The 18,784-nt window shown below is 42.2% G+C and overlaps 1 protein-coding gene across 2 annotated transcripts in view; it reads left to right on the top strand.

Annotated features, from left to right (window-relative positions):
* Positions 1-18,784, top strand: part of mrpl13 (mitochondrial ribosomal protein L13) — a 115,732-nt gene that overhangs the window by 34,870 nt on the left and 62,078 nt on the right. For both annotated transcript variants that reach the window (XM_072261121.1, XM_072261130.1), the window contains exons 3-4: positions 16,586-16,679; positions 17,025-17,085. In XM_072261121.1, coding sequence (XP_072117222.1) covers positions 16,586-16,679; positions 17,025-17,085 — 155 coding nt within the window. The remainder of the gene's footprint in view (positions 1-16,585; positions 16,680-17,024; positions 17,086-18,784) is intronic.

Raw genomic sequence — 18,784 nt, 5'->3', positions numbered from 1 at the left:
TCAGCAAATTTAAATTCCTGGACATTAACATGTCGAATGACTTGTCCTGGACCCAGCATATAGATGCAATCATATGCAAAGCACACCGAACTCTAACAAACTTCTCAGATGTACTGTTAAAAGTATCTTGACTGTTTGCAACATGGTCTGGTACAGGAATGTAATAATCTGGAGAGAGTGATGGACTCAGCCCAACAATACATCACAGACATCTCCTTCTCCACAATTAGTAGTATCTGCAGGAGGCTTTGCCTCAAGAAGACAACATCCATCATCAACGATCCCCACACTTTGGGCCATGCCATCTTTTTGTAGTCACCATCAGGCAGGAAGTACAGAACCTGAAATCCCGCTCAGGTTCAAGAACTGCTACTTCCTTTCAACCATTCAGTTATTGAACCAACTGGCAAAACCCTAATCATCAGAGATTAGCAACATTGTGACCACTTTGATCACATTGCACTAAAATGGACTTTGTTTTATTTTGGTTCTAGTTGTGCTGTATAATTTGTTTTTCTTGTTAATGCCTTTAGATGCTATGTACCTGTGAAGCTGCGGCAAGATGTTTTTCTTTCACCTGTGCATACATGTACTTGTGCATATGATAACACACTTGACTTTGACTTCAACCCTAGGAATGTGTGAAGTGGAGGTGATAGCTCTAAAGACTCATCTGCAAAGGCACTCTTGCAACAGCATCCTGAGAGTGTCTCAGTGCATTGCCCTGTCGTTGGGCAGACAAGAGTGCAGGGTTGCAGCCAAAGTCTTCTAAGTGCAAGATGTCAATCTCAGTTGTGACTAGGTGAGGTCTGGACTAGAAGCTGTGTACAGATTTCCCCCGCCATCCGAAGGTAGAGCGTTCCAGTGAGATGGTTTGTAAGCCGAAATGTCGTAAAGTGAAGAAGCAATTACCATTTATTAATATGGGAAAAATTTTTGAGCGTTTCCAGACCCAAAAAATAACCTACCAAATCATGCCAAATAACACATAAAACCTAAAGTAACAGTAGCATATAGTAAAAGCAGGAATTATGTGATAAATACACAGCCTATATAAAGTAGAAATACTTTTTGCAATTATTGAAGCACCACCTAGCGCAGCGAAAATCTCATGCATGCGCTCTCAGCAGAAACACTCTCTCCAGTAACCTTTAAGCTATGAGGCTGCCAAATCGTACCAAATAACAAATCATACTGAATAACACAAAAATACACAGCCCATATAAAGTAGAAATACTTCTTGCAATCATTGAAGCACAGTCTAGCGCAGCGAAAATCTCACGCATGCGCTCTCGGTGGAAGGCACTGTCGGCGCAGGCGCTGTCAGCTGAAGGTGCTGTCGGTGGAAGGCGCTGTCAGCGGAAGCACTCTCTCCAGTAACCTTTAAGCTATGAGGCTGCCAAATCATACCAAATAACAAATCATACTAAATAACACAAAAATACACAACCTATATAAAGTAAAAAATAATGTATGTACTGTGTAGTTTCACTTACGGGAATCGGGATGGTGTGTTAGGCTGAGTCGTCGGAAATTGGGGTGGTGGGAGGTAGAAGAGACTGGGATGTCATCTCATTGTAGTCTATTTCCAATAGGGCAGCCAGGTCATCTGCTTCTATGTCTGCCTGCCTCGATGTTGAAGGTTGAGGTTTGTCGTCTGCTGTGGCTGATGTGCAAGGCTTGAAAAACGACAGTATACTTGACTGCTGAGCCTCGCACATTTTTAGATCATACGGTTCTTTGTAAGCACTCAAAACATCCTGCAAACCTGCCCTAGATCTACATGCCCTTTTAAAATTAAAGTCATAGTTTTCTGCAATCATTGCAGCGCTGTCAATCGCAGCGAAAATCTCACGTTCAGTCCCTGGACGACTTCATTTTCGCTACTGCATTCGGTTTCGATTGTTATCCTTTCCTCTTGCAATTGCATCGGCTCTTCATCTGTCAATTCTTGGTCATGGGATGCCAAAACCTCCTCAACATCATCTTCGTCAACTTCCACAAACCCAGCCTCCTTAGCCAAGCTCACTATTGTCGTATTTATTGTTGATGGTTCGAAGCCTTTAAAATCGTTCACTGCTTCGGGACATAGTTTCCTCCAAGCGCCATTTCTCATCGAGCCAGTTAGCCTATCGAGAGCATCTCCAATGTTGGCGATTGCCAGTTTCATATTGTAGTCTTTCCACATTTCTCGCAAAGATGCTTCGGAGTTGCCCTCTGTCAACAGCACTTACAATAAAACACATCACATTTTGCGTATAGTAAGCCTTAATTGTGGCTATTAGGCCTTGGTCACATGGCTGCAGCAACGATGTCGTATTCGGCAGTAAGAACGTAACACGAATGTTACTGCCATACTCAGTAATGGCAGGCGGATGAGCAACACAATTATCCACAATCACAAGACACCTATTATCGAGGTTATTTTCTCTAGAGTATTTTTCAACAAAAGGACTAACGTATCTGCTCATGTACTCGGAAAAAAGCACTTGGGTGTTCCACCTACTTGGATGTGAACGGAACACAACGGGAAGTGTTTTCTTATCGACGCCTTTAAGTGCCCTCGGATTTTCTGAATGGTACACTAGTAGAGGCTTAGTGGCGTTGTGTCCCTCAGCCTGCTTTTCTTCTTTCGAAATAAATGTCTTACTCGGCAATTTTTTCCAATAAATTGCAGTTTTGTCACAGTTAAACACTTGCTTATATGAATAACCACCTTCTGTAATATTTTCTTCAGTTCTGCTGGAAACCTTTCAGCAGCTTCAGTATCAGCCGAAGCACTCTCTCCAGTAAATGTTAAACTATGAAGCTGCCCTCGCCTCAGAAACCGATCAAACCACCCATGACTACCTTTAAATTCCACTTTCGCAATACTTTCATCACCATTGTCCAATGCTTTCTGTTTCAGCTTATTAAAAAAGACTGACTGATTTCTCCTTAAGTATAAGATAACTTAAAGGAACACCACATTTTGTACACCCATCCATTCACTCAAGCAATAGACTTTCCATTTTATCCATTACTGGATGCCAAGTAAGAGAGACCACTTTGCTACGAGCAGAACCAACAGTAACATCGGCAGCTTTCAAGATTTTTTCTCTCTGCGTATAAATAGTGCGAATGGTGGATGCAGGCAAGTTCAACGAGCGGACAATGTCCTTACTTCGTTCACCACGATCGAAATGCTTAATTATGTCTAGTTTTATGCTAAGTGTAATACCCTTACGAGCTCTTTTAGGCTTGTCCGATACCTTCGAACTCATCTTGCTAATGGATGCACAAAATAAATCGAGATAAAGCACGTATTTAAGCAATGGCGGCTAGATTGCAGTTCCGGGGGAGAAGCTTAGCTGTTCGGGCCCATGCTCCTTTTTTTCGCACGCTGCCATTTTTCGCGCACTGCTTTTTTCGTAACAGTGAAAAAACCTTCTGTTAGCGAAAACAGGGTACTAATATAGGTCTTTCGTAACAGTGAGGTTTCGTAAAGCGAACGTTCGAAAGGCGGGGGACACCTGTACACCATTCAGGAGGAGAGGTCAAGGTTGAGTCACTCCAGCTGTACACCTGTACGTTTTAGCATTCCTGAGCTTTGCCCGTGGCAAGTGCTTTTTTAGAAATTGGTAAAAGCCATTTTGTTGTATCTTTTTATTATCCACCTGCCTCTAAATGAACTGGAAGGATTTTAGCAAAAGCTTGTTGCAGAAAAGTTGTTGTAAAAGGAAGCCAATTTTTTAAGAACTCATGCATAACATTTTAAATAACACATTTTAATTAATTTTTTTTCTCATTGACGCTTGCTTACAAGCCTTCACCATATATGTGATTAATTCAGGTCGGTGGGATTTATTGTATGTTACACTTGGCGAGGAGAAATTTCTTTATTTATCAGCACCTGTCTTGGGAGATCCCACACTTCAAAACACAGGACCAGTAGAATAATTTTTTCATCTTGTAAAATTAAAAATGGGAACATTTAAAGATTTAAACTTTAAAGGTTCTTAATCTTATGAAATGGTCCAGTATTGCACAAGTATTCAATTAAAGCATTGCATTTAACTTTCAATGCAGCTAGAATGACTTGGGAAAGATGTTGAATTTTGATAGTTATGTATTACTGTGGATTGGAGGGATGCTGAACTCCAACAGAAGAGTATTGCTAAATAGGTAATTTCAGGTTGACAAGCTGTAATGTGGATTGACACAACAATCAGCTCTGAGCCCTAAGCTATTTACAAATTACATTAATGATGAAGGGACCAAGTGTATTGTAGCAAAACCTGCTGACAATACAAAAATACGTGGAAAAGTAGCGTCTATAGGTAATACTATCCATTTAAGCTTAATCCAGTCTTTTCTCATCTATGTATATCAATATAGCTTTCTGTTTCCTTCTCCATGAAGCATGCCTCAGGGTGGCATCAATTACTAAGGACCCTCACCATCCTGTACATGCCCACTTCTCCTTATGACCATTGAGGAGAAGGTGCATTCCCAATCAACACTTTAGCATCAGTTTCTTCCCTTTCACCATCAGATTTATGAACAGTCGATAAACCCCACCACATTTTTGCATCATTTATTTATTTTGTAACCTTTTGATGTTTTTAAACTCTCCTGCTGCCCCAATACAATCAATTTCACATCATATAAGTCGGTGATGATAAACCTGATTCAATTTGCATGCCATCCACTACTTGTGTATCTAAAATTTTCATCTCAGCTACTCCCTCACAGTGGTGACTTTCACACACTCACTATCCTTTGGGTAAAAATTTCTTGTAAATTCCCTGTTGTAATTTGAGATAACTTTCTTACCTTGATGGTTTCTACTTGTGCTCTTCCCTCTGTATCTACTCTACAAAAAAACCTCTCTTTATTTGGGTAATACTGTTAATGACAAGTAAAAGTTATCACCAGATTGAATGGGCAGTAGAGAACTAGTTTTTATGGCTATGTACTGTATTTCATCAGGAATTTGAGGAGACTTGGGATATCACTAACGACACTTGCAAATTTCTATAGATGTACCATTGAGAGCATTCTAACTGCTGCATCACTGTCTGGTATGGGGGTGGGGTGGGGGTGTCTCCTCATTTTCTCGTTTGAGCCAAAGGTCATCAACCTGCAGCTCCAGTTCTTTAACACGGTCTGCAGCTTGGTGCATTTCATGCAGATGTAGTTATCAGGGAGACTGGATGTCTCCCAGAGTTCTTACATCACACACAAAAAACAGCACAGAATCTGGACCCATTCTCAGCACACTAGGTATGTACTAACTGAAAAAAATGAAGTTACTTACTTAGAACTTCTGCCTGTGCTTGCCCAAGCCTGTTGAGCCAAAGTCTGGCCACTCCAACGTTGTCCACCCACACAGTGGGCGCTCCACTTACACCTCCCTTTTTTTTATTGGCCCCGTGCTGATTGCAGCCCGCCAAAAAGAGGCGAAAGCACAGCTCCTTATTAAACTTTGCACTGCATCACCAACAAGTGAATTCCTGTGCTAATTGCAGCCTGCCAAAAGGACTGAAAAGCACTTTTTAAACCTCACACTGCATCATCAGTGAGCGACTTCTTGCGCGGATTGCTGTCTGCTGAAAATAGCCAATGCACCAGAACTCTTTTTAAACCTTGCACTGTGTCACCAATGAATGACCTCTCACACTGATTGCAGCCTGCCAAAAAGAGCTGAAAGCACTGGATCTCTTTTTAAACCTTGCGCTGATTGCAGCTCTCCGAATGCACTGGAGCTCTTTTTAAATCTTGTGCTGCATCACCAATGTACGGCCTCTCGTGATGATTGCAGCCCACCAAGTCACTGGGCACACTTAAAGTCGAGTTTGATAAGTTCTTAACTAGTAAAGTTACAGGTGAAAAGGCAGGAGTTGAGACGGAAAATGAAACAGCCATGATGGAAGGGCACAGCAGACTCATGGGGCTGAATGGTCTAATTTTATTCCTGTTTCTTATGGTCTTATTTACACCAAAGTTATTCATTTTTTCTTGTTACACTCTACTCAGCCTGCTCCTTGCTGATATAAACATATTGACCAAGAAATCAATTTGCTATGCATTCCAGAAATATATCCCACTACTGTCAATACTAATTTAGATTGGAAATAATTTGGAAAATGTGTAGCTTTGATGGTTGTTGGTTGGGTTGAGTTCTCTGCTCTGGGCAATCCATTTGCAAACGCTTCATCATGATACAAGGAGCCATCATCAGTGCGCTGTTCGTTTGTGGTGTGAGCTCCAAATGCTTGGCCTTTAGAATGCTTGTCAATCAGCTCAGTTATGACACAGAATCAACTATGTCGTAGGTGCATTGTGGTCTGTTACACTCACCTCAATAATAGGCAATTGCTTTGAGAGGCTGGGCAAAGATTACATCTGCAGCTTGCTACCATCTAAACTGGACTCCCTACAATTCATCTACCGACACAACCGATCGACAGACAACGCAATACCCACTGCTCTATATGCCATCCTGACACAGATGGAGAAGAAGGATGCTTATGTGAGAATGCTGTTCTTGGACTACAGTTCAGCATTCAACACCATAGTTCCATTCAAGCTTGACAAGAAGCTCAGAGACCTCTGCCTTGACCCTACCTTGTGCAGCTGGATCCTGGACTTCCTGTTGGTTCACCAGCAGGTTGTAAGAGTGGGCTCCCTCACCTCCAACCTCTGACTCTCAATACAGGAGCCCCTCAGGGCTGTTTACTGAATCCCCTCCTTTACTCCCTGTATACCCATGACTGTGTCACCACCCACAGCTCTAATCTGCTAATTAAATTTGTTGACGACACAACATCGATTGGCCTTATCTCAAACAATAACGAGGTGGTCTACAGGGAAGAAGTCATCTCTCCGACACAGTAATGACAAGAAAACAACCTCTCCCTCAATGTCGCAAAAACAAAGGAGCTGGTTGTGGATTACAGAAGGGATGGAGACTGGCTAATCCCTATTGACATCAATGGATTTAGGGTTGAGAGGTTAAACAGCTTTAAGTTCCTCAGCATCCACATCACCAAGGACCTCACATGGTCTGTACACACCAGCTGTATGGTGAAACAGGCACAATAGTGCATCTTTCACCTCAGATGATTGAAGAAATTTGGTATGGGCCCCCAAATCCTAAGAACTTTCTACTGGGGCACAACTGAGAGCATCCTGTCTGGCTACATCACTGCCTGGTATGGGAACTGTACCTCCCTTACTCGCAGGACTCTGCAGAAAGAGGTGCGGACAGCCCAGTGCATCTATAGTTGTGAACTTCCCATGATTCAGGTGTGTAAAAAAAGGCCCATAGGATCATTGGGGACCCAAGTCACCCCAACCGCAATCTATTCCAGCTGCTGCCATCTGGGAAATGGTACCGCAGCATAAAAGCCAGGACCAACAGGCCCAGGACAGCTTCTTCCAGCAGGCCATCAGACTGTTTAACTCACGCTAATTTGAGTGTATTCCATGTTACATTGACTGTTCTATTTATTTTAAGTTATTATAAATTACTATGACTGCACATTTAGATGGAGACGTAACATAAAGATTTTTACTCCTCATGTATGTGAGGGATGTAAGAAATAGTCAATTCAATTCAACCACATGAAAAATGAACAGCGCACTCATGATGCCTCCTTGTACAGTGAAACATTTGCAAATGGATTGCCAAGATTGGAGAACGACTCAACCCAACCACTAATTTAGCCCAGTTCATCTGTAGGTTAAAGTCACCAACTACTACTATATTACTTACAAATCTAATTTCCTTACTTACACTGTGCCCTTCATCAGAATGACTAATAATCTAACTTGGACATGAACATCTGGATAATCGTGTTTAATAGTAGTGAAGCAATGTAGGAAAGTAAGCAATGAGTAATTTATTACAGATGTATAAGACTGTAACCAGACAGCTGATATAAAGAGTTAGAAGAAAGAGCAGATAGCTCAGTGGGACCTAGTTACAGGAGATCTATCCCACCCCTCCAGTCTCTTCTCCCCGCCCCCCCCCCCATCAGATGGGTTGGGATAAGGAAGCTGAAGGATTTAGGATGATGATTAGACCTTGTAAGTGTGTTTGCAAGCATGGGGACCTAGTGGAGACAAGCACAGAAGTGTGAATATAACAATATTGGTAAGCCTATAATATATAGGTGCAGAATTACACAATTTGGCCCATTGAGTCTGCTCTGTCATTCTATCATGGTTGATTTATTATTCCCCTCAACTTCATTCTCCTGCCTTCTCCCTGTAACCTTTGCCGTCTGGACTGATCAAGAACCTAACAACCTCTGCTTTAAATATACCTGATGACTTGGCCTCCACAGCCTCTGTGGCAATGGACTCCACAGATTCACCACATTTGATTAAAGAAATTCTGGCTCATCTCTATTCTACAGGGATGTCCTTCTCTTCTGAGTCTGTGCCCTGTGGTCCTAGACTCTCTCTCTCACCCCCCCCCCCCATTATTGGAAACATCCCCTCAACATCCTCTCTGTCTGGGGCTTTCAATATTCAATAGGCGACACAGTCTTGAAATCTTTCTTTGTGACTACTGCTGGATATTTTTCTTCAAGTTCACCCAGAAAGCATATAATACCAAAAACTAACAGTGTTTGGCATCACTATGTGGGTATGCATGTTCAAACAATTAAATCTGCTTTAAATTAGACCATAATATAGATCTCAGAATGGAGTCCAGTAAGAGTGACCACATAGATTCAAACTCTGTAATGTGGAGAGGACAGTTATCCTGAAGAATGGTTCCGGCCCAAAACGTTGTCTGTTTATTCATGTTCATAGATGCTGCCTGACCTGCTGAGTTCCTCCAGCATCTTGTGTGTGTTGATCCTATGAATCTTATGGAAATGAACAGCCAGAGAAACCCAGATAATTGCTTGTTCATTTAAAAAGACTGGGTTTGTCATAATCTAATAAGATTGTGAATTAGAGGCTTTAGATTTTTATTGTTTTCTCTGGATATAATTTGTATTTTTGTTCTTGACTATTTTAGAAATACACAGAATGGTTTTAAAAAAATTAGAAAGTGTAGCCCATCTGGGAATGTACCTAGTGTCAGTTTTATTTTCTGATTTTGGAAGTGATTGTGTTAGCCTACTCCTGCGATTAAACTTTCAAGTCGGGTATAAAGGACAACTTGGTAAAGCTTTGTCACAGAATGTCTTACTTTGCAGTGGGAAGATTATTAAAGGCATATGCATTTTCTCACTGAGGGCTGAGTAGTGAATACTGTCAATTTGCTTCTGTCTGCAAAATTTGGGTCCTAATCTTCATTGAAACTAGTGAGGAGGTGCTACTGACCTTTCTGCATTTCTCAGTCAGCAGCAGGTAATTTGACCAGTCTATGCACATTTTTTAATGTCTGAGGTTGTGCATTGAGTTATGTACAATTTGTCACAGATTGTTTGTCTTCCCTTACTTCTCATAACTTCTGGACAGCTCACAGTGGTGAAAGAATTACCGTAGGAATTTATACAATGTTTTATTATATGGAACCTCAGAACAGCCTGAATATTGTGCAAAAATACTCAGTACATTTGTATGTTGACATAGTTGTAATGTTGCAAGTACTCGTATATGTTTAGATTCTTAAATGTTGAATTCTGTATTGGAAATTTTTAAAATTGGAGCTTCAACATAGCTTCTCAAATCATAGTTCACCAAATATAATAGAAGACTTTGCACAAAGAAAAACACATTACCTCTTAATCCACAATAGTATAACATTTTTGAACTAATAAAGTATCCTTATTTATTTTCTGCTTTTTGGTTAACTGGTTCAGAAAGCCTAGAAAAATAAACAAGGCTTCCTGAAGGTGAAATGATCTTGACTTATCCTTGCTTTTGCAGTCTATTAAGGAAATATTGGGTAGAAATTTGGAACCATTGATGCTACTGGGCTGTGGAGAAGAGAATAGCACAGCAGTTTTAGTTTTGGCTTGTTTTGTTCAAGTGCTGGCAGGGGCACAAAAGATCAGAAAAATTATTCTAGAGTGAATTTGGTTGTACTGTTTCAATGGCTGAGATTTGCTTACACTTGTTTCTTCATCCAAAGCCCTGTTATAGTGTTCCCCATTGCTTTGCTGTTCACTTATTACTATATTCAACACACTGAACAATTGAGATCACTGTCTCTGTTGCCACTTTGAGGGCAGCTGTGTGTTGTGCTCTACAATATGTTTACCACCTAGAGACAAGCCTGGTGTAATGTCTTGGTTCTTTTGATTTTAACAAGAAATGCACTTTAAGAAACTGAAAGCCAAACTATAATAGCTATACTTTAAAATTAAGTGTGATGTGAAGCTAGATTCATCATTGTCAAAATTTGCTTTTACTGAAACATACCATAATATGCTGACACTAGAATGTAAATGTCAAGCTGTGGTTAAAAGTAATATTTGAAACCTTGCCATGTTGGGCTGATCTTTTCAGTTCTTAATCCTCAAATAACTGTATTTCAGGATTCTGCATTTGCTTACAAAAACAACTTTGACAGATCTGTCTCTGCAACTATAAGGACTTCTTCCCTTTAAAATTTCAGTCATCCTCTGTTAGAGAAGGTTCTGTTTAACCACGTTTCTCAGATTGTGATGAAATGCAAGTCTTTAGCCTGACTGAGGGTTGTTGTTCAGCTGATGTGGACACAATGACTTGACTTTGCCATAAATTCCTATGGATTGCTATTTATTCTTTTCATTTATGGAACTTACAAACTGTCAAATGGTGTTTGAATTGGCTGCTGATACTCTTTCACTGTTTAGTAAATATTTTTGACGTTTGAAAAATTGTAGTCTGACTCTTTCGATGGTAGGAGTTGCAATAAATTTGAAATAAAGGTTTTTTTTTCCTCCATGACACTAGCTAGCTGCTAAGTTAGCCAATTATGACTTGCAGCATGATGTTCATGTGCCTGGATTTGAAGAGGAAAATGTCATTGACGAGGTTTTCTTTTTGAGAAATTCTCCCCTAGCACCATCAAGTCTAAGTCGTCAGTTTCTTGAGTGGGATGGGGAGGTGTGAGGTAGACAGAAAATTTCATCATGGTATCACCTTGGGTCACTGCCACCATCACAGGTAAAGTCGAATGTGAAGTAGGTGCACCCTGCGGCTGAAGTTACTCCATACCGAGCACACCACGTACAATACAAAGTAATAGCTTAGCTAGGGCCCTCCCTGTGTCAGTGGCTACATTCAAGTCAGTTAGGGCTTTCTCTTTATTCCCCATCTCAAAGCAAGTCACCCAAATCTCTTCCATGAAGGCTGAACACAGCATTATCAGGTCCTAACCTAATTTGAATTGACACAGATTTTCACATCTGCATGTTCAGAGAGGTCAGTTTCACTATCTCAGCGTAAATACAACCTATCACTGATGCTAACCATTTTTTATTATGTTCCAGATGTTTTTTTTTTCCATAGAATTATAGGGAAAGTGGTGGTGTACTTCTGGAACCAGTGTTGACAAACTGAGGTACTGGCTAGATGGCTTCAGTCTAGGTGAAATGTTGGGATACTGGATCCAGTGGTCCATTATTTTCAGTTCATATAAACGTCCTGAGCTCAGGTATAGGAAGCAATTCTATAAAATTTTCATCTGAAACAAATTATAGCTTTGTAACAGTTTACAGAGTTTTGCAGCATGGAAGTAGGTCATTGGGCTGACGGAGTTGGCTATCTGTGTTAATCCCACAGTCAAAGGTTCATTTATTATCAAAGTATGTATATAGTATACAACTCTGAGGCTCTTCTCCAGATAGTCACAAAACAAAGAAAATCATGGAAGTCAGTTCAGGGAGAAATAGCAAATATAAAAACCTTAAGACTGGAAAAAAAAACATCGTCCATATTCCAAAAACCATAGGCAGAAACTTCAGTAACATTCACCAGCATTTTCGCAAGACAGGGACTTCAGGCACAGCAATAGGCCACACAGGCTTCCTCTTTGGCAGCAGAGCGATCCCATCAGTAATGTTTACATCTTCCTCGTAGCTTTAATCTGTGAATAATGGAAGCTTTAATCGGTGAAATGGAGTCAAACATTGGCTCATGCCCTGCCTTGTAGTTTCTTTGCCTTGAGATTCGTGCATGCTGCTTCCCAGAATCTTGCTGGAGACCGCAAAGTGCTGAATCACTCAATCAATCTCCAAACTAGAAATCGCAGGCTCTAGCAATTCGAAAAACACATTCAAGATGAAACGCAGACATAAAAGAAGTAAAAGAATGTCATGCATTTGGCCCAAATCTCTCTATTCCTTTCCCTATCAATGTACCTAAGCACTGTGATATTTATCTCTACCACCTCCTCTGGCAGCTTGTTGCATATATCTACCATCCGCTGTGTGTAAAAACTTGCCCCTCAGATCTCCTTCAAATATTCCTCCTCTCATCTTATCCTATGTTATCCTATGGTTTTAGACTCACCTATCTTTTGAAAAAAAATGGACTATTTATCCTATCTGTGCATCTCATAATTTTATAAACCTCAGTAAAGTTATCCCTAAGCATTCTGCACTCCAGTGAGAACAATCTCAATCTATTCAATGTCTCTTTGTAAGTAAAGCACTTCAGTCCAGGTGATATCTTGGTAAATCTGTCATGGTCTGGTCCGTGACGTCCGCATTCCAGTTCACAGTCCGGTCCACGGACTCAGGACTCCGGGTCTGCCAGCTGTCCCTTGTTTGACTAAATCAAAGGCACCTGATTCCCATCTTTGGGCTTGCAATATAAGTAGCCTTGGGATTGAGTGTGGGCTGCTGGTTTGTCTTGTCAGTCCTCCTTGGAGCAACCTGCTGATGGAAGGCTAGTGAAACCATTTCTGATCTCTAGGCCTGGTTGGAGGACCACTGCTTCATGGAGCCTTGCTGTTGGAAGTCGGAGCTGTCTTTGCAGTATAGATTGGGCCGTTTCCCGGGCCAGCTGAGTGGCTGCCAGCCACTCCGAGCTAGGTAGGAATCCGGCTGTTTCCGTAGCCAGCTGAGGTTGCTGGCTGAACTGAGACTTGGAGCTACCCTGGAGCAGAGATGGAACTGTCTGTTGTTCTTCGGTGTTTGTCTCTTCTTGTCCTCGCCTCCGTGGGGTAAGTCAGGCTGTCTTGCTATTGCTCCGCCGGGGGGGGGGCGTGGTCATGTGTTGTCTTGTCTTGTCCTCGCCTCCGTGGGGTAAATCAGGACGTCTTGCCATTGCCCTGTGGGGGGTCATGTCTTGTCTTGTCTTGTCCTCGTCTCCGTGGGTTAAGTCAGGCTGTCTTGCTGTTGCTCCACGGGGGGGAGGGGTCATGTATTGACTTGTCCTCGCCTCCGTGGGGTAAGTCAGGCCATCTTGCCATTGCCCTGTGGGGGGTCATGTCTTGTCTTGTCCTCGCCTCTGTGGGGTAAGTCAGGCCGTCTTGCCGTTGCCCTGCGGGGGATCATGTCTTGTCTTGTTCTCGCCTCCGTGGGGCAAGTCAGGCCGTCTTGCCATTGCCCTGTGGGGGGACATGTCTTGTCTTGTATTTGCCTCTGTTGGGTAAGTCTGGCTGTCCTGCCGTTACCCAACAGATGGACCTGTCCCACCTTGGTGTGGAGGAGTTGAGTTCTGGCTCTATGTCCATGTTCTGTCCTGTCTCATGTTAGTGTCGTGTTAAAGATGAGTCCTGGCTTGTCGAAGGATAAGTCCCGGTTCTATGTTGATGTTTAGTTCCCAGTCTGTCTGAGCTCTGAGAACCCAAGCCTCGACGATCCCGCAGCCAAGCTCCAAGAACCCAAGCCTTGAGGATCCCGCAGCCAAGCTCCAAGAACCCAAGCCTCGAGGATCCCGCAGCCAAGCTCCAAGAACCCAAGCCTCGAGGATCCCGCAGCCAAGCTCCAAGAACCCAAGCCTTGAGGATCCCGCAGCCAAGCTCTAAGAACTCGCAAGCCTCGAGGATCCCGCAGCCAAGCTCCAAGAACCCAAGCCTCGAGGATCCCACAGCCAAGTCAAGCCTCAAGACGCCAGGCCCCAGCCTCCAGCCAAGCCTCAAGACCCAAGGCCCCAGCCTCCAACCAAGCCTCAAGACCCAAGACCCCAACCTCTAGCCAAGCCTCAAGACCCAAGACCTCAGCCTCTAGCCAAGCCTCAAGACCCCAGCTTCTAGCCAAGCCTCAAGACCCAGGTCCCCAGCCTCAAGCCATGTCATGTCCTTGCCTGGTTCTGGGGTCCAAGCCCGAGGCAAGACCCATGTTCTGGGTCCTTGTCCAGTCTCGGGCTCGGAGTCCAAACCTTGTCTCCTAGTCCGTGGTTTCTAGTCCTGGTCCCGCTTTCCCTAGCCCAAGTCTACATTCTTGTACCTGCTCCTGGTCTGAATCCTGTCATGTCCCTACTCCAGTCACCTCCTGTTCCTTGTACTTCAGTGTCTGTGTCTTGCATTTGGGTCCGTTCCCAGCACCCCCTCTGTGGCAAAATCTGTTCCGCACTCTTTCCCGCGCTACCACAACCTTTCTGTAGTGTGACGGTCAAAACTGCACACAACATTCCAAGTGTTGGCCAACATCTGTATGACTGCAACACGAAAGCTAGTGAGGAAGATAGTTCCGGACTTCAAGGTGACTGGCAAGATCGAGAAATATTACAAATGGAGTTCAGCCCAAGTGTGATGTGATGCAATAATGGAAATATTTGGAATGGTAAAATACTGAGCAGTGTGGATGAACAGAGAACTTGACATTTCTATGTATGCAGAAGGTTAAAGGAAGCAGAACTTTTGTACTTTGGCCTGTGATTGTCTGAGGCTGATTGAGCAGTGAAGGTCTGAATTGGATTTGTTCCTCATTTTCTGGCCAATTTTGCACAATTTTGCCAGTCTTGTGACTGCACTGAAACAGCTTGGCTAGAGGTATAAAGCTTTGGTACGGCAGCCAGCATATTGTGTGGCCTTACGGCCTTCGTTTCGTGCAGTGTTCTCAAGTTATTTCCCAATGTCTTGTGGACTGAGCTAAAGACTGGCTTCTGTGATAGTCGGCATTTCAGGAGAAAGCGAAGTTTGATAATTACTCTCCCAGCATTTCTGGCTTAAGATGGTTGTCAGTTTTCACCTTTAGCACTTGCTTGGTGCCAGTGCCATCAAAGGTCCCCATCATCCAAGCCAGGCCATCTTCTCGCAGCTACCATCTGTCAGAAGGTACAGAAGCCTGAAGTCCTGTACAACCTGCATCAAGAATAGCTGCTTCGCTTCAACTATTTGGTTCCTGAAACAACCAGCACAACTCTAACCACCTTATCTAGTAACACTATGACCACTATGATACTTTGTATTATAAAAGACTGTTTTATTTTTGGTCTAATTGTGTTGTTTCTAGTAATAATTGTGTACAACTTAAGTTTAGTTTTTTGTTTTTCTTGTGAGTGCTACTTATTTGATGCCATGTGCCTGTGATGCTGCTGCAAGTAAGTTTTTTATTACATCTGTGCAAACATGTAATTGTGTGTATGACAATAAACTCAACTTTCACTTTGAGGGTGGTGATATTTTTAGAGCATTAGATTGATGAGGTGTTTAAAATACCATGCAAGTTAATACCAATTCTGATGAATGATCACCATCCTAAAATATTAACTCTTTTTCCAGCTTTTTCCACTTTTATACAGGTTTCTTGGGTTAGGAAACAGAGGCATTGAATGTATAATGTAAGGGATCAGGCTTGTACTTTCTTGAATTACTGGGTAGGTCTCAGCAGGACTATGCATAAATTCGTGCCTAGCTATCTTCCGCTGCTGTCAACTTCTACAATTTGTTTGCTGTTGAATTTTCTGATGCCCAACACAAAGTTTTTCCTTGAGCATAGAGCAAACTAGGAACAGAAAAAAGCTTCGATGGTGACTGCTGTCTGAGAACTGCTGGAGTTCAGCTCAAAATGCTGAAAAGTTATATGATTTTCTAATTTATGGGTACTTCAAATGCCAAAGAAAATTAAAAATTGAGTTTAATTTACAGTGCTGCAGCCTGCTGTAATATTTTCATATCCACATATTTTTTCATTTAATCATGCTAAAGAGTATTTTTTTAAAGTTTCCAAAATGTACCTTTTTGTACAATTTTTCTTGCAGGAAGTCTTTTCTGGCAGTTAATTGCTATTCTGACTTGTATCAGTGAAAAGCAATAGCAATTAGTAATTCATGGAGGTACTGTATATGAATGATTTATACTTAAATGGTTTTGATCGATTGCAAATCACTAAATGACCAGGTTCCGTACTGATTTAATTTGTAGCTAGGCACAGGAAAATACAAACTGGTGCTCAGAATCTAGGTGTAGTATATCTTACACAGATAGGGTATAGAAACATCCCAATGCCAACTCATTTTCAACCTATGTGAGTCTTTGTATTAGTTTAGCTTTGAGAATCGTTTAGTATGCCCACAGCTGCTTTTGCTCTGAATGATCCATGAATGCTACCTTATTATTCATTTTTTGCACTACTTATTTATTTCTGTAATTGTCGATTTGCCACCATTTACTTTGTGTGTGTGTGCGTGTGTGTGTAGACTAACATGACTAATGAGATGTCAATGTCCACTGAATTAACCCTATGAATTTTCTTTCCAGGTGATTGTGGTGATCATGTTGTGGTGATAAATACAAGACACATCGCATTCTCTGGAAATAAGTGGGAACAGAAGGTGTATTCCTCTCACAGTGGGTGAGTCTGAAATAGTTTACAGTTCTATTTGATTATGTTGCTGAATTACTTAGAAATCTAAATAATTCTCTTCCTATTGGAATCTTCCTGCAAACGTCACACCTGAAGTACATTCTTTTTCACCACCTGATTTCTCTTCCCCGAGTTTCCTCCTCATCTTTTGAACCTTTGCTGTATCTACTTTATCATGAGGACACAAGTGGTTGATATAAACTAATGGCAGTATGTCAAATAGAAGAAAGTTGAAACAATATCTATAAAATCATCAGAAATATTTCAGACTTTTTGGTACAGAAAGTTAAGAATGTAAACTGTTGGAACTTTAAAATCCAATTTTAATTTCAGTTATCCTGGTGGATTTAAGCAAGTGACTGCTACCCAGCTGCACCTGAAGGATCCCACTGCAGTAAGTACATGGATCTTTCAAAGCTGCACTTTGTGTTTGGATAGGCTATAAAGTACCACATTACATTTTCAGTAATTCAAGGAAGTTGAAGTCATACCAGCAAAATCTAGTTTTTACGTGGAGATTTGTAACCAAGCAAGTGATGCATACAGTATATAGTATAAATTGGAAGGAAAAAATTGTTTCGAAAACAATAAAGATCCCAGTCCTCGAACCAACTTTGGCCCAGGATTTGTGTTCAGCAAGATGTTCACCCAAGTCCTCAATCAACACTGGCAGCAAAATTTGAGTAGGTTCTAGGGCACTGATTTTTTTTTTAATCCTCCTCTTTCACCAATACTATAAATCTGGGTCCATTATCCAGTTTGTGTCAATATTGCAGGATACTGAAAAAGAATACTCGAAAGTGATGCAACCACAGTGCAGATAAAATGTAAGGGTTCTAATTATAGCTCTATAGAAAGACCCATCAAATTAAGAGTAGATCATCTGGCTCCAGGTCTGTGCTGCCATTCAATAAGATCATGACTGAACTTATTGTATTCCTCAATTCTGCATTACCATCTATCCCAATAACCCTTCATCCTGTTGCTTATGAGTACCTATCTACTTCTGCATTAACAATATTCAAAAACCCTTGAGGAAGAAAGTTCGAAACATTCGTGCTGCTGAAAGATGTTACCTCAGTTCTATATTAAATAAGTGAGCTTATGTTAAACAGTTCTAGATTCTTGAAGAGGAAGTATCCTGTCTGCACCAGCCTGACAGTGGTGGTGGTGGCATCCATTAGTCTCGCGAGACCATGGATCTGCGCCTGGAAAGTTCCAGGGCTCAGGCCTGGGCCAAGGTTGTATGGAAGACCGGCAGTTGCCCATGCACCAAGTCTCCCCTCTCCACGACACTGATGTTGTCCAAGGGAAGGGCAAAGGCCAATACAGCTTGGCACCAGTGTCGTCGCAGGAGTTGCCAGAACGAGGTTGAAGGCAACGTCGGACTGCCTTAGGGTCTCCAGCTCCGGATTTGTCCTCAGGGTTTACTCCCAAAGCCTTTCCCGTGAGTGGGTATGGCCGCAAGGCAGCGGAGGTTTGAAATCAGAGTTTTTCCTCTCTTAGACGGACTGCCTTCCCAGGCTGATGAGCTCCATCTACCCGAAGCACTGGTTTTAAGGCACCAGGACCCGCCTTTGCCCCTTCTCCTGTCAGTAGAAACAGTTCCGCTGGGCTTAGAGGCTAAGCCACACAAGAAGGCCAGGAGTTGGATTTGGTTGTCAGAGACTATTTGAGGCACATGCCATGAGGAGCCCTTTTGGGTAGTGGGAGCTTGTCCCCACTGCCACTCCTTGACTTGACAACCTTGGAACCTAGCAGTACCCCTCAGGGTTTTGTATTAGGTCCTCGCCCACTCTTCTAAACTCCAAGTGAGACTAGTCCAGCTTACCCAAACTCTTATCCCATAACCTGCCCACTCAAGGAAGAGTCCAGTTTTATGCCTAGCCTTACTAACTGGGACAATTGCAGACTTGGTCTGTGCCTTGTATTGAGTGCACATTTAAATGGTTCAGATGTGGTGAGCATCCTAGATTTGGAAGAAATAAAACTGATCACCATTCTTCCTCCTGACTGCAGTTCAATGATTTCATCTGTGTTCAAACCTGGCTTTGCATGGATTCAAAAGGACAGGAGATCGGCTAGGGTGTGGG

The sequence above is a fragment of the Mobula birostris genome, chromosome 1, assembly GCF_030028105.1.
Source record: "Mobula birostris isolate sMobBir1 chromosome 1, sMobBir1.hap1, whole genome shotgun sequence".
In the NCBI taxonomy this organism is placed as follows: Eukaryota; Metazoa; Chordata; class Chondrichthyes; order Myliobatiformes; family Myliobatidae; genus Mobula; species Mobula birostris.
The sequence above is the reverse complement of the archived record's forward strand: the minus strand, read 5'-3'. Positions and strand labels throughout refer to the sequence as shown.